This window comes from Gorilla gorilla, chromosome X (genome assembly GCF_029281585.2).
Source record: "Gorilla gorilla gorilla isolate KB3781 chromosome X, NHGRI_mGorGor1-v2.1_pri, whole genome shotgun sequence".
NCBI lineage: Eukaryota > Metazoa > Chordata > Mammalia > Primates > Hominidae > Gorilla > Gorilla gorilla.
Window position 1 is genome coordinate 12,041,764 of NC_073247.2, and position 26,025 is coordinate 12,067,788.

The 26,025-nt window shown below is 46.2% G+C and overlaps 1 protein-coding gene across 7 annotated transcripts in view; it reads left to right on the forward strand.

Annotated features, from left to right (window-relative positions):
• XG (Xg glycoprotein (Xg blood group)) overlaps positions 1–26,025 on the forward strand; it is a 62,985-nt gene that overhangs the window by 31,361 nt on the left and 5,599 nt on the right. Inside the window, exons 5-9 of one of the 7 annotated variants that reach the window (XM_019019356.4) lie at positions 5,489–5,551; positions 10,709–10,777; positions 13,484–13,534; positions 22,415–22,459; positions 23,902–23,937. In XM_019019356.4, the coding sequence (XP_018874901.1) occupies positions 5,489–5,551; positions 10,709–10,777; positions 13,484–13,534; positions 22,415–22,459; positions 23,902–23,937 (264 nt within the window). Of the gene's footprint in view, positions 1–5,488; positions 5,559–10,708; positions 10,778–13,483; positions 13,535–22,414; positions 22,460–23,901; positions 23,938–26,025 lie in introns of all 7 variants that reach the window. The other 6 variants (XM_063702913.1, XM_063702915.1, XM_019019357.4 and 3 more) reach the window with 6 other exon arrangements.

The following is a 26,025-nucleotide window of genomic DNA, read 5'->3' on the forward strand; positions in this document are numbered from 1 at the left end:
GTGAAGCTGGCTAAATCAAGAGGGGTTCTGGAAGCTTCCTGGTAGTTTGCTCTGGCTTTAAACTTTCACAGCTTAACAGTGTGTCCATTCATTGCAGACACGCACATCCAGATGGACAGAAATTATCTCCTCTTACAAGGAATCATTAAAAACAGAGACCAAGACCCAAGGGAGGTGACACCCACTTGAAAAACTACACCTCAGGCCGGGCGTGGGGGCTCACGCCTGGAATCCCAGCACTTTGGGAGGCTGAGGCGGGCAGATCACCTGAAGTCAGAAGCTCGAGACCAGCCTGGCCAACATGGCGAAACCCTGTCTCTACCAAAAATACAAAAATTAGCTGGGCATGGTGGCACGCGCCTATAATCCCAGCTACTTGGGAGGCTAAGACACGAGAATTGCTTGAACCCAGGAGAGGGAGGTTACAGTGAGCCAAGATTGCGCCACTGCACTCCAGCCGGGGCAACAGAATGAGACTCTGTCTCGAAAAACCAAACCAAACCAAACCAAACAAAACAAAACCCCAAAACACCACCTCACCCTTAACTGCATTAGTTAAGCCAGCTAGTCTTTCTTTTTTCCCCCTCTTTCATGATGAAAATCCCAATCACCACCCACCTTTTTCTCCTGCTATTTCCTCCTAGTCTTTTAAAAACCATTGTCCTGCAGATCATGGCTATGTTGCAAGGCACTCATGGGAATTCCACAGGGAACGTGTTTCTTGCTGAAACATACTTGGGAAACGCCCAGTTAAACAGACTGCCGTGGGCTTCCCTCCCAGAGAATTCATCAGGACTTAAAATGCGTGGCTGGGCATGGTGGGTCACGTCTGTAATCCCAGTACTTTGGTAGACCGAGGCTGGTGGATCACCTGAGGTCAGGAGTTCAAGGCCAGCCTGGCCAACATGGTGAAACCCCATCTCTACTAAAAATACAAAAATTAGTCGTGGCCTGTATTCCCAGCAACTCGAGAGGCTGAGGCATGAGAATCGCTTGAACCTGGGAGGCAGAGGTTGTAGCAAGCTGAGATGGCGCCACTGCACTCCAGGCTGGGCAACAGAGCGAGACTCCGTCTCAAAAAAAAAAAAAAAAGGAATAAGAAAAAAAAAAACTTAAAATGCGAGATCCTTTAAGATGGGCCATCTTCAGAGTGTGAACACTCAGCCCCTCCCACAGCAAAGTGATTCATGAACCCCAGTAGGAGGAGGAGTGGGGGAAGAGAGGCTTAGGCTGGGGAGGTGACCCCCCATGACTCAAGCCTCAATCTCCTGATGCTTGTCCCAACAAAGAGGAGGCTTCCTTTCCGACTTTGGTTTTTCATGTTGTGCTTAAATCCAGCCACGCTGATGCCTTTAACATGGCAGTCCTGAATTATTAACCAATACTGTGTGAATCCAAAATATCTGAGACAGGTCTCGATCGGTTTACAAAGTTTATTTTGCCAAGGTTAAGGACGTGCCCGTGACACAGCCTCAGGAGGTCCTGATGACAAGTGCTCAAAGTTGTCAGGACACAGCTTGGTTTTATACATTTTAGGGAGACAGGAGATATCAATCAATATGTATAAGAAGTACATTGGTTTGATCTGGAAATGCGGGACAACTGGAAGCAGGGGCTTCCAGGTCACAGGAAGATATGAGACAACTAGTTGCATTCTTCTAAGTCCTTGATTGGCCTTTTACTGAAAACTCAATTTACATGTGAGACAGGGCAAAGGAATAGTACTTATGCCTCAGTCTGGCCCAGTGAATCTGCATTTTTCATCAACAATAGGGCAGAGGAAGCAATCAGACATGCATTTGTCTCAGGGGAGCAGAGGGGATGACTTTCTGTCCCACACCTGTGAAGATGAGCTGTCAGTGTACATTGCCAGGGTGAAATTCCACAGAACTGTTTTAGGGTAAACAAAACAGTTTACTTTCCTCAGATTGTGAGGACAGTATGTAGCTTTTAAAAAACTTAAAAAAATTTTTTTGTAGGTATCTTATTTAGAAAGAAAATGGGAGGCAGGTCTGACTAACTTTTTTTTTCCAGCTTGACTTTTCCCTTGGCTTAATGATTTTGGGGTCCTAAGATTTATTTTCCTTTCACGATTGAACGTGAGAACATGGAGTATTTAACACAGGAAATGAGCAAATTTAACGTACACACCCAAGGAAAAGGAAAAATGAAGCTGGTTGGAAGTTAATTATGGATAGTGTGGTATATGAGCAGAAATTCCCCTTAACCAGTGTTCTTGCCCAGGCTAGCCCAAATGAGCCCAGGCTAGCCTAGATTCCCAAGTGTGTATCTTGAGAACGAGGAAGAGCCCTAGAAAACAATGTGTAACGTCCCTCCAAGATGGGGTGTTCTGGAACAATCCCTCAGACAACGAAGGCAATTGTTGATGGGCAACATTGGGAAGACCCCAGAGATGGAATGTCCTAGGCCTTTCCATGTTCTCTTTCTCATTCTCCCTCCATTGACTTGATAGGTGGCTGGGGGATTTATAAGTATTTACCACACACCAGCCAGCTTTCTCCAGATGGCTCCAGGCATGCTTGGAGCCCAGTGGTCTCTTTCCCTTAGAATTTGATCTGGAGGAACCCAAAATTCTCTCTGTGTCCTTTGAAATTCAGCACATTTTTCTTGGCTTCCATGAGCTCCTGCGGCATTTCTCAGGCCAACTGTTGACTCTGCTTCCTATGTCTGTGCTTGTCCCTTTGAGAGATGTCAGCGTTGCTCACCGATTCTTTTCTCTGACCCCAGCAGCTCCTATCCATGTTGTCTTTTTTTTTTTCAGACAGAGTCTCACTCTATTGCTCAGGCTGGAGTGCAATAGCACGATGGCATGATCTTGGCTCACTGCAACCTCCGCCTCCTGGGTTCAAGCGATTCTCCTGCTTTAGCCTCCCGAGTAACTGGGATTACAGGCATGCAACACCACACCTGGCAAATTTTTGTACTTTTAGCAGAGACAGGGTTTCACCATGTTGGCCAGGCTGGTCTCAAACTCCTGACCTCAGGTGATCTGCCCGCCTTGGCCTCCCAAAATGCTGGGATTACAGGTGTGAGCCACTGTGCCTGTCCCCATGTTGTCTTGAAAGTAACAAGACAGGCACGGATTCTTTTTGATGCAAGCTGTTATGGGATGAATTATGTCTCCCCGCAAATTCATAGGATGAAGTCCTAACCCCCAGTTTCCTCAGAATGTGACTGTCTTTGGAGATGGGGCCTTTAAGAAGGAGATTAATGTAAAATGAAGTCACTAGGGTGGGTCCTGACCCAATAGGACTAGTATCCTAATAAGAAGAGATGAGGACTTAGACACACACAGAGGAAAGATTATATGAAGACACAGGGAGAAGACGGCATCTACAAGCCCAGGAGAGAGGCCTTAGGAGGAACCAGCCCAGACCATATCTTGATCTCACACTCCCAGCCTCCAGGACTGTGGGAGAATCAATGTCTGTTGTTTATAAGCCACCCAGTCTATGGTGTTCCGTGACAGCAACCTGAAATGGACTAAGACACCTCATAAGAAGGGGAGATGAGGACGCAGACACACACAGAGGGACAACACTGTGAGGACACAGGGAGAAGATGGCATCTGCAAGCCCAGGAGAGAGGCCTTAGGAGGAACCAGCCCAGCCCAGCCCACACCTTGATCTCAGACTCCCAGCCTCCAGGACTGTGGGAGAATCAATGTCTGTTGTTTATAAGCCACCCAGTCTTTGGTATTCTGTGATAGCAGCCTGAAATGGACTAAGACATCTCATAAGAAGAGGAGATGAGGACACAGACACACACAGAGGGACGACCCTGTGAGGACACAGGGAGAAGATGGTGTCTACAAGCCAAGGAGAGAGGCCTCAGGAGTAAGCCCAGGAATCAATGCAATTGGAGGTTCTGTGTGTGAATGGAGGAGGGAAGCTCACAGATGAAGGCGTTTTGAGGGAGGACTGACCTTACAGTGAGGTACCCAGAGACTTCCTGAACCAAGCCACGAATATGCAGCTCGTGCTCCGGGCAGTGCCTTCTGGCCTAGAAACCAAAGCTCCCTTGTGTCCAGTCCCCACTCCTCTGTTTGGCCCCCAAGTTTCCATAATCCCCCACAGTTGTATCATTTTAGAGACCTCAAAAGAGAGTCTAGGCTGGGCGTGGTGGCTCATGCCTGTAATCCCAGCCCTTTCAGAGGCCGACGTGGGTGGATCACCTGAAGTCAGGATTTCGAGACCAGCCTGGCCAACATGGTGAAACCCTGTCTCTACTAAAAATACAAAAATTAGCTGGGCATGGTGGTGTATACCTGTAATCCCAGCTACTTGGGAGGCTGAGGCCAGAGAATTGCTTGAACCCAGGAGGCGGAGGTTGCAGGGAGCCAAGATCATGCCACTGCACTCCAGCCTGGGCAACAACAGCAAAACTCCTTCTCAAAAAAAAAAAAAAAGAGAGTCAGAGTCTAGGCAGGGCATGGTGGTCCATGCCTGTAGTCCTAGCTATACTCAGGAGGCTGAGGCAGGAGGATCACTTGAGCCCAGGAGGTGGAGGCTGCAGTGAGCTATGATTCACCACTGCACTCCAGCCTGGGCAACAGAGCAACACCCTGTCTCAAGAGAGAGAGAAAGGGAAAGAGAGAGAGACTATTTTGAGAAGTGAAAAACTAGTCATTCTCAGCCCAGATTTCCAGTGTTCTGAGATGTCTGTCCTGAGGAAGGACTTTCAGAACAGCATCCTTGCCTTTTTTGTGAATTAAAGTAATTTCACTCTTGAGCCAATGTGGATAAGCACTTGCCAGGTACTGGCAGTGCCAGGTACCAGGAATATAAAATGGGTACAGAAAATAAAGTTTCTAGTCCAAATGGAAAGGCAAGACAGGACGATTGCTTAAGAACAGGAATTTGAGACCAGCCTGGGCAACAGAGCAAGACCTTGTCTCTACACAAATTTTAAAAATTAGCCAACTATGGTGGTGTGCACCTGTAGACTGAGCTACTGCTAGGAACTCGAGGCTGCGGGGAGCTATGATCGCACCACTGCACCGCAGCCTGGGCAACAGAGCAAGACCCTGTCTCAAAACAGCAGCAACACAAATTCAAATGAAAGGGTGCAACTCAAGCAAGATGGAAATATAACACGCTATGAAAAGGTCAGATGTTTCATCCTCACATTTATAGAAGTGACTGACTTCTGTAAATGGTGCTGGCATCTGCAGTAGCCCTAAACAGGGAGAGGTCCACAACGCACTTTCTGCCCTGTTAATTTCAGAGAGCCCTGCACTTCTTGCGAAAGCACCAGTGGTGTAAGTTTAGGGTACAAAAATAAACGTTTTTTTTTTTTAATTGTAAGCTCTGAGGTGGTATTATGAATATTGTCTACATGATTAACAAGCTCCGTAAAAGCAATGGGCAGTAACATCTTTTCTGTACTTTGGCATTCTTATTTATAGATGGTATCTACCTGAAAGATGTCATTATTTTTCTGAAATCATACTGTTGTTTTCCAACAGATATCTACCCAAGGCCAAAGCCACGCCCTCAACCCCAGCCTGGCAATTCCGGCAACAGTGGAGGTAATGAGTATTTATTTATTTATTTTTATTTTATTTTATTTTACTATTTTATTTGATTCTGTGTTATTTTACTTTATTTTACCATTTTATTTGATTCTATGTTATTTTACTTTATTTTATTTGATTCTATGTTATTTTACTATTTTATTTTATTATTTACTTTGAAGACAGGGTCTCGCTCTGTTGCCCTGGCCAGAGTGAAGTGATGTAATCGCAGCCTCGAACTCCTGGGCTCAAGCAATCTTCCTCCCTCAGCCTTTCAAGTAGTTAGGACTACAGATGTGCACCACCTACATTTCACCACCTACATTGCACCACCTATATTTCACCACCTATATTGGCTATATTTCAAATTTTTTGCAGAGACAGGATCTTGCTGTGTTGTTCAGGCTATTCTTGAACTCCCGGCCTCAAGCAATCCTCTGCCTCAGCCTCCCAAAATGCTGGGATTACAGGCACCAGCTATTGTGGCCCAGCCTGGTAATCAGTATTAAAGTCCATTTTAGAAGTGTTTGGGGCCAGGCACAGTGGCTCATGCCTGTAATCCCAGCACTTTGGGAAGCCGAGGTGGGCGGATCACTTGAGGTCAGGAGTTTGACACCAGCCTGAGCAATATGATGAAACCCTGTCTCTACTAAAAATACAAAAATTCGCCGGGCGTGGTGGTACATGCCTGTAATCCAGCTACTCAGGAGGATGAAGCAGGAGAATCGCTTGAACCCGCAAAGCGGAGGCTGCTGTGAGCTGAGATCACGCCGCAGCACTCCAGCCTGGGAGACAGAGCGAGACCCTGTCTCAAAAGGAAAAAAAAAAAAAAGAAGTGCTTCAGGCCTGTAATCCCAGCACTTTGGGAGGCCGAGGTCTCCTCAGGCAGATCACCTGAGGTCAGGAGTTTGAAACCAGCGGCCAACATGGTGAACCCCTGTTTCTACTAAAAATACAAAATTAGCTGGGCAGAGTGACGCATGCCTGTAATCCCAGCTACTGGGGAGGCTGAGGCAGGAGAATCACTTGAACCCAGGAGGCGGAGGTTGCCTTGAGCCAAGATTGTGCCAATGCACAATCTATCTGGGTGATAGAGTGAGACTCTGTCTCAAAAAAAGGCGGGGGGGAGGGGTGGTTGGATACAAGTATTATTATTATTATTATTATTTTTTTTTTTTTTTTTTTTGAGACGGAGTCTCGCTCTGTCGCCCAGGCTGGAGTGCAGTGGCGCGATCTCGGCTCACTGCAAGCTCCGCCTCCCGGGTTCACGCCATTCTCCTGCCTCAGCCTCCCGAGTAGCTGGGACTACAGGCGCCCGCCACCGCGCCCGGCTAATTTTTTGTATTTTTAGTAGAGATGGGGTTTCACCGTGGTCTCGATCTCCTGACCTCGTGATCCGCCCACCTCGGCCTCCCAAAGTGCTGGGATTACAGGCGTGAGCCACCGCGCCCGGCCACAAGTATTATTTAATGACTTAAAAATTCTCATCTCCATGGTGAAAGACCAATTGCTTTTGAAATGCACAGACACTGTTTTGCGAGGAGTTCAGTTCTACTATCCACCAGCACCTGGGGATTACATTTAGTTGATAGTAAATAAATTTAAATGTTTTTGATGACATCGACTGAAAAATACCATGCACACTAAGACATTTCAAGTTATGATGGAGGAAGGCAATTTTTTCTTGTTTTTTTTTTTTTTTGTTGGTCTGTGTTCTACTCACTTATTCTTCCCTCTGCAAGAGTTATCTGCGGCCACTTTGCCTGTGTTCCTACAGCACTTCCCATCTCCGTCTTGGCAATTGTGTCTCACAAACGTGAGACACTCAGGAAAAAGACGCTGGTCTGTAAAGTTGGAAGAGTCTCAGCGATTCCATTGGTGGGCAAATGTGTGCAGATTGGGGAAGCTAAGATACACTGGGTGTCTTCCTCTCTCCACCTGCTTTAACCATTGGGAGTTCCCCTGATTGTGATTGTTTCAGGACGTTGCTTGGATGTTGTCATATTCCTAGGGTTCAAGGCACTCTTCGTGAAATCCAAGGAAACAAGCTTTGGGTATGTCCCAGTGCCTTTTCCCTTGGGTCTTGCAACTGAAGAATTGTGTTTCTTCCCTAGAAAAATGAACACACTTTTGCCCATTCACCCACCTCCTGCAAGTCTCCAAAACCACAACGTTGTATCCTAGACTATGTTCCCCCAGGAGGTGGTTCCTTCCTCTGCATTCCCGTGCTCCATACTGCTTGATATGTTCTTACATGCAACGCCGTGCAATTGTGTTTAGTTGATTCCTTTGAATTAGAATGAGAACTCTACATGGGCATGGATTTTTGCCTTTCATTCACTGCTGCATTCCCTAGTCTGGAAAGCTGTGCCTGGCACACAATGAGTCCTGGGTGAAGGTCAGTGAAGTCATTAATGCTTGAGCCCCAACAGGCAAACAGCTGGATTCATGAATGAAAGACGTACCTCTACATCCCTTCATCAGGGTGTATAGCTTCAACTCCATTTCCTTGAAAGCTCTACAATAGTTCTTCCTCCTCAAAAGGCTCTGGTCTTGTGATTCATAGCATTCGTCCACCAAGACATGAACAAGGGATCTTTATGTCAGAGGTTCCCTGTTCAAAGCTGTTTTAGAGGCCAGGTGTGGTGGCTCATTCAGGTAATCCCAGCACTTTGGGAGGCCGAAGTGGGAAGACCACTTGAGGTCAGGAGTTCGAGACCAGCCTGGCCAACATGGTGAAACCCCATCTCCATTAAAATACAAAAATTAGCCAGGCATGGTGGCATGTACCTGTAATCACAACTACTTGAGAGGCTGAGGCAGGAGAATCACTTGAACCTGGGAGGTGGAGTTCAGTTGGAGTTGCAGTGAGCCGAGATCATGCCATTGCACTCCAGCCTGGGCGACAGAACAAGACTCCATCTCAAAAACAGTAAAAATAAAAAAGCTGTTTTAGGAAACATCCCTTTTTTATTATTTTTTCTTTGAGACAGGAACTTGCTTGGTTGCCTAGGCTGAAATGCAGTGGCGGGATCACAGCTCACTGCAGCCTCCACCTCCTGGGCTCAAGCAATCCTCCGACTTTAGCCTCCTGAATAGCTGGGACTACAGACACACAGCACTCCACCTGGCTAATTTTTTCTTTTTTCTTTTTCTTTTTCTTTCTTTTTCTTTTTCTTTGTGTGTGTGTGTGTGTGTGTGTGTGTGTATGTGTGTGTGTTGGGACAGGGTTTCCGTCTGTTGCCCAGGCTGGTCACAAACTCCTGGCCTTAAGTGACCCTCCTGCCTTGATCTCTCAAAGTGCTGGGATTACAGATGTGAGCCACTGAGCCCAGCCCTAGGAAACAGCCTCTTAAGCCAAGTGCAATGACTCTTGAACTCCCCAGAGCCTCTGTGCATGCTACCTCGACTTCAGCTTCACAGATGTATGCAACTGCGGGATCAGATTAGGGGCACTCACTTACTTGCAGTCCCAAAGCTCTGGAGAGTCTGTGCTGAGGGGATGGTCCATGTTAAAGCAAAGCAGAACAACCACTCTGCCTTTTGTATTTTATACTTGTTTTTTTTTTTGAAACAGGGTCTCTCTGTGTCACTCAGGCTGGAATGCAGTGGTGTGATCATAGCTAACTGCAGCCTCCAGTTCCTGGGCTCAAGTGATCCTCCTGGCAGATGGGACTACAGGCGCACACCACCAAGCCCAGATAATTTTTTGTATTTTTTGTAGAGACGGGGGGTCTCACTATGTTGCCCAGACTGGTCTCCAACTCCTGGCCTCAAGCAATCCTCCCGCCTCCACCTCCCAAAGTGCTGGGTTGCACCTGGCTTGCATTTCACACGTTTAATAAACCCAATCGGCATGTTTCCTACCCCCTAGAGTGGCAATGGTGCACATTAGCATGGATTTCTTATAGATCAAGACCAAAGACCTAATTACTTATCTATAGACCAATCTTGGAGAGGAAAGGCAGACTCCAAGGCTTAATTCGGGGTCCAGGAACCATAGAAGGAAGGTCTCCTTGGATCTCATGTGAGCCTGAAGTAGCTCAGTCTATGACAGACACCATCAGAGGGCAGAGGCACAGGTGAACGCAGCAGTTGGAACTTTGTCAGGGCAGCAAAGGACGTCTTAGGAAATGAGGCTTGCAAAGCAGCCTTGGGTTATTGAGAAAGCTCTCTCAGGGTGGATTCTCAGGGCTCTGGGATCTTCTCTGTCTTGCAGGTGCCTCTTTGTTTTTTGGGAGGAAGCAGGTAGGTCTCATGTGTCAGGGCAGTAAGGAGCAGGAACGAATGGATGAAACAAATCTATTGGGGTGGGTAGTGGCTGTGCTGTGGGGAGCCAAGAGAGAGACAGGGGGATGGTGCTGGTTTCAGACAAGATAGTTGAGCAGGAACTTGAAAGAGAAAAGGAGAGTGGATTGTGGGGACCTGAGAAGCTGGAATTCTCCCTGGGGAATCGGCCACTGCTAACATGAGGGGTGGGGTTAGGAGCATGCGTATGGTGATGGAGAAGCCTGGGGGAGGTGCCTGGTTGATGGGGCAAGAGGAGCCATCTGGAGAGAAGGAAAAGCCTGGAGTCTCCTTCCGGGCTTGCTTAAGGACTAGGGAGGGGCAGGATATGAGACGATGTTGGAGGATTCTGAGCAGGGGATGGGCCTAGGTGGGAGGTGGGGCAGAACGAGAGCTGGACGAGGACATGGTGAGAGATGATGTTGGCTCATCCAGGAAGGATGGCCAGGAGGAAGCAGAGGGAAAGGGGCATGCAAAGGTCCAGAGGCAGGAGCAACGGGGAACATCCAGGGAAGGAGGGAAGGGCAGGGGATTTGGAGACGGGGCACCCTGAGAGAGGGATCCAGGCAGCAGGCAGACACGACAGCCTGAGCTTCACCCCAGCTCACGGTTGGCCCTGGGAGGGCTTTGAGCAGAAGAGGGGCAAACATCAGCAATATGAGGCCACACTGCAGACGTTCTGAGCCCTGCACACGCCTCCTTGCAGGCAAGGCGGCCAGCCCACAAGGTAATTTAATTCCTGGTGCCTGTGGGCGTCCTGCAAAGAGCCAGTTGGCGTCGGAACGCTCTTCTCCAAAACCTGTCCCAGTGCCCCCAGCGCAGACCTGGTGTGAAGGGGACCTTTGGAGAGGTCTCATTAGCAATGCCGCGTGCTCTGCCCCACAGGTTACTCCAATGATGTGGACCGTGATGACGGACGCTACCCACCCAGGCCCAGGCCGCGGCCGCCTGCAGGTAGGTGCCGAGCCTCCCCAGATGCGACACATTGAATTTGCACAGAGAGGGTGGGATGAGAGGCCTGAAGCTGGGGATGAGAGAGCTGAGGTTGGGGCAAAGTTGGTGACGAGTAGACGATAAGCTGGTGCAGGGGATGACAGAGAAGGCCCCATGGCCGCATCAGTGGGGTTTGCGGTCTGGGCATCTGTCCGCCTCTCCAGGCTGGTGGACTGGATGGAAACAAAATGAACAGGTAGAACTGGAGGGTCCACTGAAACACTTGCAGTCATTTCTGTTTAGACTTGTATATGTGTAAGTGTGGGTGTACATGTCCAGACACACCTTTGTGTATCTGCATGCTTATCAATCTTCATTTGTGTGTATATAAATGTTTATGTATCTTTATATTTGTGTGTATATATGCTTTTAAATATATATAAATACATTTACATATGTAGGTATACGGTTTTTTTCATGTGTGTATATACATGCTTTTGTATATATACAGTACGTGGATACCTTTCTATGTTTTTATATATGTATATCCTGACTTTATATATATCCTTATATATATCTTTTCATAGGTACATGTTTTATATGTGTATATATATCTTTATATTTATATGCAGATATATGCTTTTTATATATATTTATGTATTTATATGTATATCTTTTAATATATCTTTTTAAAAAATATATCTTCATGTATATCTTTAAATACATATACATTTCATATACATTTTTATATTTTATGTGTATGTTATATAAATATATATCTTTACATATATAATTAAATATATGCCTTTATTTATATACATCTTTATATATGTACGTATATACCTTTACGTGTATGTGCTTTTATCTATATATGTATATATTTATATATACACTTTTATATATACATATGTGTATATCTTTATATGTGTGTATAAATGCCTTTATATATGTACACATATACCTTTATGTGTATATACTTTTATATGTGTTATATATGTACACACAACTTTATATATACAAGTGTATATATCTTTATATAGGTATATAAATGTCTTTAAATATGTATATACATATCTTTTTTATTTATTTATTTTTTTTGAGACGGAGTCTCGCTCTGTCGCCCAGGCTGGAGTGCAGTGGCACGATTTTGGCTCACTGCAATCTCTGCCTCCCGGGTTCAAGTGATGCTCTGCCTCAGCCTCCTGAGTAGCTGGGATTACAGGCGCCTGCCAGCACGCCTGGCTAACTTGTATTTTCAGTAGAGACGGGGTTTCACCATTTTGGCCAGGCTGGTCCTGAACTCCTGACCTCGTGATCCACCTGCCTCAGCCTCTCAAAGCGTTGGGATTACAGGCGTGAGCCACTGTACCTGGTCTATATGTATATCTTTTAATGTATCTTTATATATATCTTTAATATATCTTAATATACATATACATTTTATATACATTTTTAAATTTTATGTATATGTTATATAAATATATACATTCATACATATATAATTATATACCTTTATTTATATATATCTTTATATGTACATATACACCTACATATGATTTTATATATGTATATGTACATTTATATATACACTTTTATATATGCATATGTATATGTCTTTATGTGTATAAATATCTTCATAAATATATTTATATATCTATATATAGCCTTTATATATGTATAAATATCTTATATAAATATATATTTTATATGTATATATGCATTATTTGTATAAACAGATATTTGTAAATGTCTTTCCATATATATGCATATATAGCTTACATATGTTTCTATACTGTTATATATAGGTGTATACCTTTACATATGTATGCATACTGTTTTATATATGTGTATATAGGTCCCTTCATCTATATATGTATATACATTTAGGTATGTGTGTGTGTGTATGTGTGTATATATATACACCTTTATATATGTACATTTATCTTTATACACACAGACATATATAAACACTTCTAATACAAAGTTTTCTCTGTAATTGGGGGTGAATGTCTATCAATAATCTTTCATATAGAAATACAAGTACAGACTATAGGAGACAGATGCATACAACATTGGGCTGAAGAGTGTGATGTCTGAGGCTTTATTTTCAAGCATGTGAGGTTTCTGGCCTGTTTAGTTCTGCAATTTTATTTTAGAAGACATAAAGGACTTGTCCCAGATATTTTGCAAAGCTGGACCTGCATCTTTCGGACAACCAGCTTTCATCCAGTCATCTTTTCTGCCGTGTTTACTTGCAATAAATAAAGAGCGCTGTCTTAGAATTTATTACAATAACAATCAGGAATAAACTAAAAATTACTAGTTATTTTTGAAAGGAGAAACTGAGAACATTTACGATTGAGACCATCTGCTGGAAGGTCCTCCTAATCTTGCGTCGGGGTGGCTGATCTCATATCAGTTTCTCGGCAGGAAGCGGGTGCGCCTGCGTGAATTTGGAGTCCCCAGGGTAAATGTTAGTCCTGTGATGGCAAAGTGTTTTTGATAGCTAGAGCTCGGTGTTGGCATGAGTTTTCCCACGGGGAAGAGGAAGCTTTGGTGGGGCCACCCTTGACTCTCCCCTGCTGGTCACTCTTTGGAGCTCTCTTGGCAGTGACACGTTCACACGACTTGTTGCCATTCCCAACGAGCTGGACAGACCAACACCCGCAGGAAACCCCACGCTCGGACACCTGAACATCCCTCAACTCTACCTTCTCTGTCTAACAGGAGGTGGCGGCGGTGGCTACTCCAGTTATGGCAACTCCGACAACACGCACGGTACCCCTACAGCTGGGCACGCGGTGGTGGGCGGAGGGTGGGAGGGGTCGTCTTTCTAGGGCTCCCGGTTGCACTCTGCCCTGGGCCTTCTACCTGGAGTCTTTGGTGAGTAGGGGGCTGTGCGCTGGTGCCTGGTCTTCTGAGAACCTGTCTGTGCTGGGCTGTTCCGCTTCTGTTCCCCAGGAGGGTGGGTGCAGCCACACATACACACACGCACACACACACACACATATACACACACGCGCACACACACACACATACACACACACACATACACACACACACACACATACACACACACACACCTTTGTTTAGGTAAAAGTAAACAGAGCAAAGAACTATACAACTAATTAGAGAGAGAGAGAGCATCCAACAAACTGGAAATTCTTTAGGGGCACACGCAGCTGGCTCACTTCAAACAGAATAGAAAACACTTTCAATGGCCGGGCGCGGTGGCTCATGCCTGTCATCCCAGCACTTTGGGAGGCTGAGGTGGGAGGATTGCTTGAGCCCAGGAGTTTGAGACCGGCCTGGACAACATGGAAAAACCCTGTCTCTACAAAAAATACATATATGCAAAAATTAGCCAGGTGTAGTGGCATGTGCCTGTAGTTCCAGCTACTCAGGAGGCAGAGGTGGGAGGATCACTTGAGCCCAGGAGGTCGAGGCTTCAGTGAGCAGACAGAGATAAGATGGTGCCACTGCACTCCAGCTTGGGTGACAGACTGAGATCCTGTCTCAAAGAAAAAGAAAAGAAAAGAAAAGAAAAAAAGCAAGAGAACTCTTTCGGTCGGTGCTTATGCCCAGAGTGCAAGCCGTGTTCTACAGAAGCCATAAACAGGCTCTTGGCTTGGTTGAGTTTTTCTCATGGAGACCAGGGGGCCTTGAAACCCTCAGATCCTCTCCGGTTTGGAAAACGACTGAATCAAAATGTCATCACTGAGAAGGAAAACAATAACAAAACACTCTGTAGGTTGATTTTAAACCATCATCTCCATTTTAACATTTTCCCTTTGTTAAGAGTTTTGTACACCTTCAATGAATTGAGTAGCCATCTTTTCTTTTCTTTTCTTTTTTTTTTGAGACAGAGTTTCGCTTGTTGCCCAGGCTGGAGTGCAGTGGTGCGATCTCTGCTCACTGCAACCTTGGCCTCCCGGGTTCAAGTGATTCTCCTGCCTCAGCCTCCCAAGTAGCTGGGATTACAAGCATGTGCCACTACACCGGGCTAATTTTTGTTTTTTTAGTAGAGACAGGGTTTCACCATGTTGGTCAGGCTGGTCTCGAACTCTTGACCTCAGGTGATCCATCTGCCTCAGCCTCCCAAAGTGCTGGGATTACAGGCATGAGCCACTACACCTGGCTAATTTTTGTATTTTTAGTACAGACGGGATTTCACCATGTTGGTCAGGCTGGTCTTGAACTCCTGACCTCAGGTGATCCGCCCTCTTCAGCCTCCCATAGTGCTGGGATTACAGACGTGAGCCACCATGCCCGGCCTTGAGTAACCATCTTTTTGGTTAAAACTAATATGTGCCAAGAGCTCTGGTAATGTGGGAAGTACTTTTTTTTCTTTTTCTTTCTTTCTTTTTTTTTTTTTAAGATATGGTCTCATTAGGCTTTGTGAGAGCCAAGGCTGTTGGCCCCCTAAGTTTTCTCTGAATCACTGACATGAGGCAGCTTAATTAACAGGAGAAAAAGCGTATAAATTTATTGAGTGGATATACACACAAACCTTCAGAACCAAGACTCAACCACCGATGGGATGCAGAAGCTTATAGACCATCTTTTCTAACTTTGATGTTAGGTTCAGGGGTCCTTGTGCAGGGTTGTTATATAGGGAAATTGTTTGTCACCGGGGATTGGTGTACAGATTATGTCATCACCCAGGTAATAAGCATAGTACCTGATAGGTAGTTTTTCCATCCTCACTCTCCTCCCACCCTCTGCCCTCAAGTAGGCCCTGGTGTCTGGTGTTCCCTTCTTTGTGTCCATGTTGTCAATCGAGAAAAATGACGAGACGAGTGTAAAAGATTTATTTGCCAAAGTTAAGGTTAAGGACGCGCCCCAGGAGACAGGTCTGTGGCCTTCTCCGAAGATGATTTTGAAGGCTGCAAATTTAAAGGGGAAAGGGTGGGGGTAATTGAGAAGTATATAATTTTCATGGAGGGGGGGGTAGGGAAAAAGAGTTATTCATGCTTTTGTCTGGCTCAGTGAATCTGTGTTTTTTTACATAAGATGGCATAGACAAATGGGGCAGAGGGAAAATGCAGGGAATCTGCATGTTGCATAAGATAATCTGGACAAAATGGGGCAGGGGAGCAATCACATATGATTTGTGTCTGCTGGGCGGGGGTGACTGCAAAGCTATCGATTTGCATATTGTCATGGTGAAATCTTCACAGCTCACTAGGATTTTCCTTGTGGGCAAAATATGGGGGAGACGTGTAGCTTTTCATCTTGTAGCCATTTTATTTAGGAACCAAAAGGGGGAGGCAGGTTTGTGTGACCCAGTTCCCAGCTTGACTTTTCCCTTTGACTAAATGAGTTAAGGATCACAAAATTTAATTTCCTTTCACAATGCGTACTCCGTGTTTAGCTCCCACTTGTAAATGAGAACACATGGTATTTGGTTTTCTGTTCCTGCATTAGTTTGCTCAGGAGAATGGCCACCAGCTCGATCCGTGTTGCTGCAAAGGACATGATCTTGTTCTTTTTTATGGCTGTGTATATGGGCCACATTGTATATGGGCCACATTTCCCTTATCCAGTCTACCATTGATGGAACCTAGGCTGATTCCATGTCTTTACTATTTGAGTTTGCTATTTGTTGTTCTTTGCAGGAAGAATGTGGGCTCAGAGCATGGCCCCAAATAGGTGACGTTGATAAAGCAGGTTTAACGGGTGGCAAGCCAGGTGATGAGAGGCAGACAGGAAGAGGCCTGCTTAGCAAGGGGGTCCTTGTTATGCAGATGAAGGTTCCCAGGTAGCAGTGCTCAGAGACGACCATGGTAAATGTTTCTTTTCAGACCTGTAAAGGTGTCAGAGTCTCCGTTTCTCTCTCCTACATCCAGGAAAAGCTTAGAAAGGGAAGGCCTGGCTGCAACAGCAAAGATCCTCTACAGATGCCAATTTCCCCACCTCAGTCTGCTGGCCCTGGAGCGGCAATTTCAAAATAAGGCAAAGCAATATATTTTGGAGTAAAATATTTTGATGTCCGTCATCTTCGTTACCTCGGAAGCGAGTGTTGTCATCAGATCCATTTAACAAAATGAAAGCAATGCATGACGCTCGACTGTCCACTTCAAAGGAGCAATAGCTGTGGCCCTATAGGTAGCCCATCCTCAGAACTCACTCCCTATGACACAGACAAGCTTCAGGATGGGAGGGGGCTCATGACAAGGTGCTCATTACCTGGGGTCAAGAACTGTCTACTTTTGGCCGGGCATGGTGGCCCACGCCTGTAATCCCAGCACTTTAGGAGGCCAAGGTGGGTGGATCCCTTGAGTTCAGGAGTTCAAGACCAGCCTGGGCAAAATAGTGAAACCCTGTCTCTACAAGAAAATACAAAAATTAGCTGGGCATAGAAGTGTGCGCCTGTGGTCCCAGCTACTTGGGAGGTGGAAGTGACCCTGGAAGTTTGAGGCTGCAGTGAACCGTGATAGCACCACTACCTTCCAGCCTGGGCCATGGAGTGAGACCCTGTCTCAAAAAAAAAAAAAAAAAAAAAAAAAAGACACTAAAAAAGAATTGACCACCTTCAACTCAACGTACTATGAGTTCTTCCACCATCTTTCCGTAACTAGCTAAGGGGTTCCCCTTACCTACTACCTAGGTAGACCTGATTTATTAAGACGGGAATTGCAATAGAGAAAGAGTTTAATTCACACAGAGCTGACTGAACGGGAGCATGTGAAGCAGCTATGCTGTCTGGGGTACATACCTGGGGTTCATTGTTGCACGCTGAGAAAGAATTCAGGACACAGACACATGTGGTTGGGTTAAGGAGTTGAAAGTTTAATAGAAGAAAGGAGAGAGGAGAGCAGCTCCTTGCAAGAGAGAGAGGGAGAGAGAGAAAGAGAGAGAGAGAAAGAGAAGCATCTGAAAAAGTTGGGAGGTTGTGGACCACAGCAGCTTTTATAGGCAGGCTGGAGGAGGTGGTGTCTGATTTACATAGGGCTTTGGTTCGATCAGGTATGACTTCTACATAGTGCGTGGGGAAGGCTGGTGGCCCCACCCTAATTTTGTTATGTAAATGGGCTTTCCAGTTGGTCAGTGCCATCTTGTCTGCTTCTTACTGTACATGGGGCTGACAAAGAGGAGGGAAGATGAAGCTGCCATCTTGAACGTGTCTAGGCCCTAGTTCCTGCCGGCATTCACCCATGTAAGCTCCTAGCTGGCTTGTCTATGTCTGCAGCTCAACTTTACAGGCTGCTCTTTGTTAGAAAATGATTTGGGGCTGCTTTTCATTAAAAAGAAAAGCCTTACCAAGGACTCCCATACCCTTGCTATGTGCCTAAGTAATTAACTAATTCCTTCTTAACTCCTATATCAACTGGAGGTTTTGCTTTTTTTTCTTTAAACAGGGTTTCATTTTGTTACCCAGGCTGGACTGCAGTGGTGAAATCATAGCTCACTACAGCCTCAACCTCTTGGGCTCAAGCGATCCTCCCGCCTCAGCCTCCTGTGTAGCTAGGACCACAGGTGTATGCCACCACACCTGCCTAATTTTTAAAAAATTTTTGTAGAGATGGGGTCTCACTATATTGCTCAGGCTGGTCTTCAACTCCTGGCCTCAAGTGTTTCTCCGACCTCAGCCTCCCAAAGAGCTGGGATTACGGGCATGAGCCACTGCACCTAGCCAAGACTGGAGTTTTATGACTCAAATCAGCTTCCCCCAAAATTTGGACACTGGGCTTTTTAACGTGTAATTTGGCTGGTAGGAGACCCGGGCGTGGGGAGTGCTGAGTGGTTGGTTGGAGGTGGAATGACAGAGGATGGACATGAATTCTCTTTGTTGTCTTCTGTTCTTGTGTGGGACGGCAGAGCTCGCTGAGCCGCATTACCAGTCTGGGTGGCGCCGGCTGGTGCATCTCAATGCAGGGTTTAAAAAATATCTCAACTTCAACCTTAGGTTTTACAATAGTGATGCCATCCCTAGGAGCAACTGAAGAGGTTTGGAATCTTGTGGCCTCCGGCTGCATGGCTCCTAACCTATTAATATAATTTCTAATCTTGTGACTAATTTGTTAGTCTTTCAAAGGCAGTCTGATCCCTGGGGAAGAAGGGAGTTTGTTTCAGAAAAGGGCTGTTATCTTTGTTTGAATGTTAAGCTGGAACTTCCTCCTATGGTTATCTGAGTCTGTGTTCAGGAATGAACTAGGGCAGTTCGAGGGCTACAGGCACAATGCAGTCGGTTAGGTCAGATCTCTTTCACTGTCGTAATTTTCTCACTGTTATAATTTTTGCAAAGGCGGTTTCAATTTAACTGAAAATGTCAGGCAAAGACCAAATTTAATATTTTTACAGAAAGCCACTGGGAGTAGTTTTTTATTATTTTATTATTTATTTATTTAGAGACAGAGTCTCACTCTGTTGCCCAGGCTGGAGTGCAGTGGTGCAATCATAGCTCACTGCAGCCTCAAACTCCTGGGCTCAAGCGATCCTCCCACCTCAGCCTCCCGAGGAGCTGGGGCTACAGGCACACACCATCATACCCAGCTAAATTTTTAAAAAATTTTTTGTAGAGATGGGGTCTCACCTTTGTAACTGCCCAATGGGTTTACCTTGCCCCCTGCCTAAACAGGGCCGATTTATCAAGACAGAGGAATTGTAATGGAGAAAGAGTAATTCATGCAGAGCCAGCTGTGCCCGAGACCAGAGTTTTATTATTACTCAAATCAGTCTCCCCAGGCATTCAGGGTCCAGAGTTTTTAAAGATAATTTGGCGGGTAGGGGCTTGGGAAGTGGGGAGGGCTGATTGGTCAGGTTGCAGAGGGAACCATAGGGGGCTGAAGTGAGGTTTTCTTGCTGTTTTCTGTTCCTGGGTGGATGGCGGAACTGGTTGAGCCAGATTACCGGGCTGGGTGGTGTCAGCTGATCCATCCAGTTCAGGGGCTGCAAAATATCTCAAACGCTGCGCTTAGGTTTTACAATAGTGATGTTACCCCCAGGAGCAATTTGCAGAGGTTCAGACTCTTGAGCCAGAGGCTGCACGACCCCTAAACCATAATTTTTCTTTTCTTTTCTTCTTTTTTTGTTTTTTTTCGAGACAGAGTATCACTCTGTTGCGCAGGCTTGAGTGCAGTGGCGTGATCTTGGCTCACTGCATCCTCTGCCTCCCTGGTTCAAGCAATTCTCCTGCCTCAGCCTCCCCAGTAGCTGGGACTACAGGCACATGTCACCATGTCCGGCTAATTTTTGTATTTTTACCAGAGACGGGGTTTCACCATATTGTTCCGGCTGGTCTCGAACTCCTGACCTGAGGCGATCCACCCTCATCGGCCTCCCAAAGTGCTGGGATTATAGGCTTGAGCCACTGCGCCCAGCCCTAAACTATAATTTTTAATCTTGTAGCTAATTTGTTAGTCCTACAAAGTCCAACTGGTCCCCAGGCAAGAAGGAGGTGTTTTCAGGAAAAGGCTATGATCAGTTTTGTTTCAGAGTCAAACCATGAACTGAATTCCTTCCCAAAGTTAGTTCGGCCTATGCCCAGGAATGAACAAGGACAGCTTAAGGGTTAGAAGCAAGATAGAGTCAGTTAGGTCTGGCCTCTTTCACTGTCATCATTTCCTCAGTTACAATTTTTGCAAAGGTGGTTTCACCACGTTGCCCAGGCTGGTCTTGAACTGGGCTCAAGCGATCCTCCTACCTTGGCCTCCATAAGTGCTGGGATTACAGGCCTGCACCACCACATCCGGCCCACCTTGGAGCGTGTTATATAAAGCAAGCCATCCCCACACCCCTACAGCCTACGAATGAGCCTTTTCACCCCATGCACGATTCTCTGAAAATTCTCTCTGTAAGGAGCTATTCAGGACATGTTCTTTTGTTCTCTGGCATACTCATCAGGTAGAGAGAAATGATTCAGCAAGTGGCTCCCCTGAGAGCCCTTGATCGTTTCCTGTTTTCCTGTGAAGTTAGTCTCGGGAGGTCTGCGCTGTGCCATTTTTGGGGGACCATTATCTGGCTCCCGAATGGATCAAAGCCTACTGGTCAGGGTGCTGCTGTATCCCTGGGGCAAAACTGCCAGAAAATAGCAGATAGCCCTGTGGTCCTTGGCAGGGCCAGGGCCCGGTGGAAGCAGCAGCTGGGCCAAGAACATCAGGCGTGCATGAGGCACAGCCCAGTTTTGGGAGCATGACGCTTCTTTTTGAGGATGCCTGTGCTCCCCTTCCTGCCTGGACCCCTGCTCTCCAGCCCCGGCAGAGCGAGGCTGTGAGTCAGCGCTCGGATTAGCATCAGCATGGAGGTGCCGGCTGGGATGCAAGCCGCCGCCATGGGATGAGTCACGCGGCTTCTCCCCGAATCCCCAAAGGAGGCAGAGCGTGTTAGGCTGGTTCTGGCTTCATGCAGAGCACTGAGGGGTGAGGGCTGACCTTGGCTGGCCGCAGAGGGAAGCCCAAAGTCTGGCCTCCCTGCGGAGAGTGGGGAGAAAATGTTGCGCTCGTCGTTTTTAAATTCTAATGGACAAGTTTCTCTAATACCCAGTGTTTTAGTCTGCTAAGGCTGCCATAGTAAATTACTAGAGTCAGGAGGGCTGAAGCAAAGGGATTTCTTCTCCCACAGTCCTGGAGGCTGGAAGTCTGAGATCAAGGTGTGAGCAGGGCTGGTTCCTCTTGAAGCCTCTCTCCTGCGCTCGTCGACATCATCATCTCCCTGTGTCCTCACAGGGTCGTCCCTCTGTGTGTGTCTGTGTCCTCATCTCCTCTTCTTATAGGGTCTGTAGTCCTATTGGATTAGGGCCCACCCTAGTGATCTCGTTTTATTTTAATCACCTCTCTAAAGACGTCGTGTTCAAATACAGTCACAGTCTGATGCCCTGGGGGTTAGGACTGCGACCTGTGAATTTGGAGGGGGATATAGTTCAGCCCATAGAACCCACTATCCACATAAGTCATTCCACTTCAAAATCAGCACAAAGCATTAGTTTTAAAAATCTCAAATCTGTATTTTAAAAAATTGCTCTTAACACATTAGAAAAATATAGAAAAACTTTTTTTGTTGTTTTTCTGAGACAAAATCTCACTCTGTAGCCCAGCCTGGAGTGCAGGGACGTGATCATAGATCATTGCAGCCTCCACCTCCTGGGCTCAAGCAATCTTTTGCCTCAGTCTCCCAAGTAGTAGCTGAGACTACAGGTGCACATCACCACACCCAGCTATTTTTTTTTTTTAAGTAGAAACGGGGTCTCACTATGTTTCTCAGGCTGGGCTCCAAATGAGCTCAAGTGGTCTTACCGCCTTGGCCTCCCAAAGTGGTAGGATTACAGGTGTGAGCCACCACACCCAACCTGGAGGAACTCTTTTTTTTTTAATTTTAAATAAATTACTATTTATGGCCTGCGTTTTCATCCTATTCTCTTTTTTTTAACCAACATTTGCTGGCATTTTTTTTTATGCCGAAGAAAACACATTTGCCCATCTATGTCAGGCCTCCAGACCCTCAGGGATGTACATCTAATGCACCTTCAGCCACCAGTGTAAACAGTAAACAGGGGCCAGATGGCGCCTGTGCACCTTCCCTGGCCTTGGGAGAGCATTGGAATCTCTGCAGCTTTTAAGAGCATCTTGCTTCAGGTTTGCTGACCTGCTTGCTTCTGTAAGATCATGCAGACTTCCTGAGCAATATCTAGCATTTTGTGGTCTCTTTTCTATCCTGCAGGAAGAGGGGGCTATAGACCCAACTCTCGTTATGGAAATACTTATGGTAAAGGAATTATGTCTTACAGAATATGTGAGGCAAAACTGTCCATTTGCAAATAACTAACACACTGTCTGCACTGATGAGAAGCTGATGCTTTCATCCAGTGCACAACTAACTGGCCGTTCGAGTCTCTCATTTGCATTTCCCTTGGTCATCCATGCTGGGGGGAGATGTTGTGCATGCCCTGAGGACTTCATTTCTTCAAAGGAGCTATGGCCCACTTACAGGTGTTACTGGGTGCATGTGTGTGCACGTGTGTGTGTATACATATGTGTTCACACACAGGTATGCTTGTGTGTATTGTGTGTGCATGCATGTGTACATGTGCATGTGGATTTTGTAATCATGTGCATAAGTGCATGTGGATTTCATGTGCATGTGTGCAAGTGTCTGTGCACACATGTGGATTGAGCACAAGCATGTTTGTGTATGTGCACAGATGTGTTGGCATGTACTTGTGGATTTTGCATGTGTGCATGTTTGTGCTTGGGTTGCATGTGCATTGCATGTTTCCCATGTGTGTCCATTCACATGCATACATTTAGGGGCGTGCAAGCACATGTGTGCATGTGGATAGATGCAGGAGTGTGCATCTGGGTGTGCTCGTGTGGTATGTGCATACTGCACGAATATATCATGTGCATCTGTGCATGTGGATTGTGTGTATACATGTGTGTGTACAGGCATGCACATACACGAATGTGTTTATGTGTGTGCCTATTTGTGTGTACATGCATGTGTTTATGCATACAGGTGTTAACATGTGCACACATCGGTGTGTGCATATGCACACATGTGTACATGTGTATGTTTCAGCGAATTGTGCTTTATATGTGCTTTTGTTGCCTGTGTGTGTGGTATGTGCATGTGTGTGTATGTGGGGATGTGTGGGATGTGCATGTGTGTGGATGTGCACATTGAGGGCATTGTGCTTCTGTGTTGCATTTGTATTTACATGTTGCACATGTGTGTAAATGCATGTGTGTGTGCACATGTGTATGCGTGCTTGTCTGCCTTGTGTTGCACGTTTGTTGCATGCTGCATGTGTGTATGCACGTGCACACACATTTGTGCATGTCAGTGTGTGTTGCATGTGCGTGTGTATGAATGGCGTGTGTGTGTGTGCATGTGTGTCCATGGGGTTGTCAGCCTGTGTGTGTTTTGCATGTGCATGTATGTAGACTCTCCAATCCTGAAATTAAAGCTGCATCTGCCTCTCCCTGGTATTATCCCCATTCTGCTAATGACCATTAGACATGGCATACACATTCACATTCCTCCTCCTTATGCTGCTTGGCTGTCCCCCTCCCCCCACAAGAATGTAAATTCCCTGAAAACAGGGATCTGTGTGCTGTGTTCACAGTCGCATCCTCAACAGTGCCCGGCAATATAAGGCCCTCCATAAGCTCTGCTGAATAAACACGAGCATCCTTTTCCGCTTACAGGTGGAGATCACCATTCAACGTATGGCAATCCAGAAGGTAACTGATTGACTCACCCGGTCCCAACCTTTAATAAGAGCACACTCTCCTAGATCAGTGCTGGGAGGAGCTGTGTGGGCTTCTGTTTCCCAACCTCATGACTTTCATGGAGCACTCATACTTTGTATGTATATAAAGTAGCTTCTGAATAAAAATATCTGACCTTCAGCACAGGACCAATCAGAGTTCAGAGAAAGGAGAGGCAAGCATTGGTTTTCACTGCAGAAGATGCCCCTTAGCTCTCAAAGCAAGGCTGTGAATGAGTGCTAAGACTATTACATTTCTCCCAGTACCACCATTACTCCCCTTTCTTTGACCAGCACTAACTTGAAACCCAAGAAGGACAGGAGAAAGGAAGTTATGAACACTCTGCCCAAAGAAGCCATCAGAGTGCACTGTCAATCCCGTCTCAGGTCAAAGGAGGGAGAACTTGAAGCCCAGAAGGCTGACTTTGTGTCCTGTATTGTTGGGAGAACAGGTTCCCCATTCCCTAAGGGTCATATTCTTAGAGATTTGGGCTGACACCTGCTTGAGTTTAAGTTGAGAGTAAACGCACTCAACCCCAAGGCTCTTGTGAGTTTTCAATTATGGGGGAGGAGAAAGTGATTGAAGGTGACCTCTACCTTTCAATGATCATGCAGAGTACTAGTATCAATATTTTTGGGGTATGTTGGCATCCTTAGAAGAATTTATGGTTTCACCATTTTCCCTCTGTGGTGTAAAGTGAGGTCCAGAGATGGAAAGGGCAAGGCAAATAAACAAGTAATTGCAGTCGAATCTGATGAATAATTTCCTGGAACATATGGGATCCTGTAGCAAGGCAGAAGGGATACTCCTAGACTGGGTTAGGTGAGGGACGTAGGGTTTCCTGGAGAGAACAATATCCAAGCCAATCCCCCAAAATATGGGTGGGAGGTGCCCAGGAGAAGAGTGAGGTGTCAGGGAAGATGGTGCGCTAGGTAGAGCTGGATACACACGTGGGGACACCGGAAATTGTGTAGCCAGGATGTGGAATGCAATGGGAACCAGGAAAGGATGCAATGGTGACCAGGAAAGACCTCCAGGTTAGCAGAGGTGGAGTCTGCACTTCATAGAACCTTCATGGGAAGGAGCCTGCCCCTGTTGATATGTAGGTGAAGAATGGACCTGAGGGGGCTCACTAAGACCCAGGGAGACACCCTTTCAGGCCAGTTCAGTACTCCCTGGAAATGATGACAGGCTGAATTAAAGCCTGGGCAAAGGAGGCAAAGAGAAGCAGTCAGCTTGGATGACCACTTGGTAATGACAATTGATTGTACTTGATTGATTTGTAAGAGATGAGAGAGAGGAAAAGGTATGTATCAGTCAGCTATGCTGTGTCACAAAAAACCCCAAAACTTAGTAGCTGGAAATAACAACCATTTATTATGTTCATGATTATGTGAGTCAGCAATTTGGGCTGACACCATTCTCGTGGTCCTCCTGGTCTCTTCTGAACTCCCTCTCTTGTGTGCAGTCAACTGTAGGTGTGGCCAGCGCTTCGACCATGTTTCCTGGGTCTTCTTATGTATCTGGGACTTTAGGTGGAATGGCTCATCTCAGCTTCATGTGGGCTCTCACATCCCTCCAGGAAGCCAGGCCAGGCTTCATCACATGGTGACCAGACAGGGTACCAAGAGCATGAAGAGAAGCGTGCCTGGGCTTAGAGCCACGATGCCTTCACTTGTGTGGCATTCTGTTGGCTAAAGCCTGGATTTTCAGAATGAAGATGCAGCTCCACCTCTGGATGGGGAACACTGTGAAATCATACTGTGCAGCGTGTTCATGTAGGGAGGGGAAGAATAGAGGGCTGTCTCTCCCAGGAGGCAGGGTGTGGCGGGCGGCAGCATCAGCCATAGAGCAGGTTCTTGCGTTCAGTGACAACACTCTTCCCCCAAGCATGGCAGCCTCATTCGTGGAGCAGTCTTGTGTCCCTCACCTATGCCATGCCATGTATTGGCCCAGGTGTTCAACCCTGTCTGAAGAAAGCCATGCATGGAAAGGGTGGCTATTTCAAATGGAAACGGTGATTTCTTCCTTTTTTCCCTTTGGAAGTGTTGATTTTTGTCA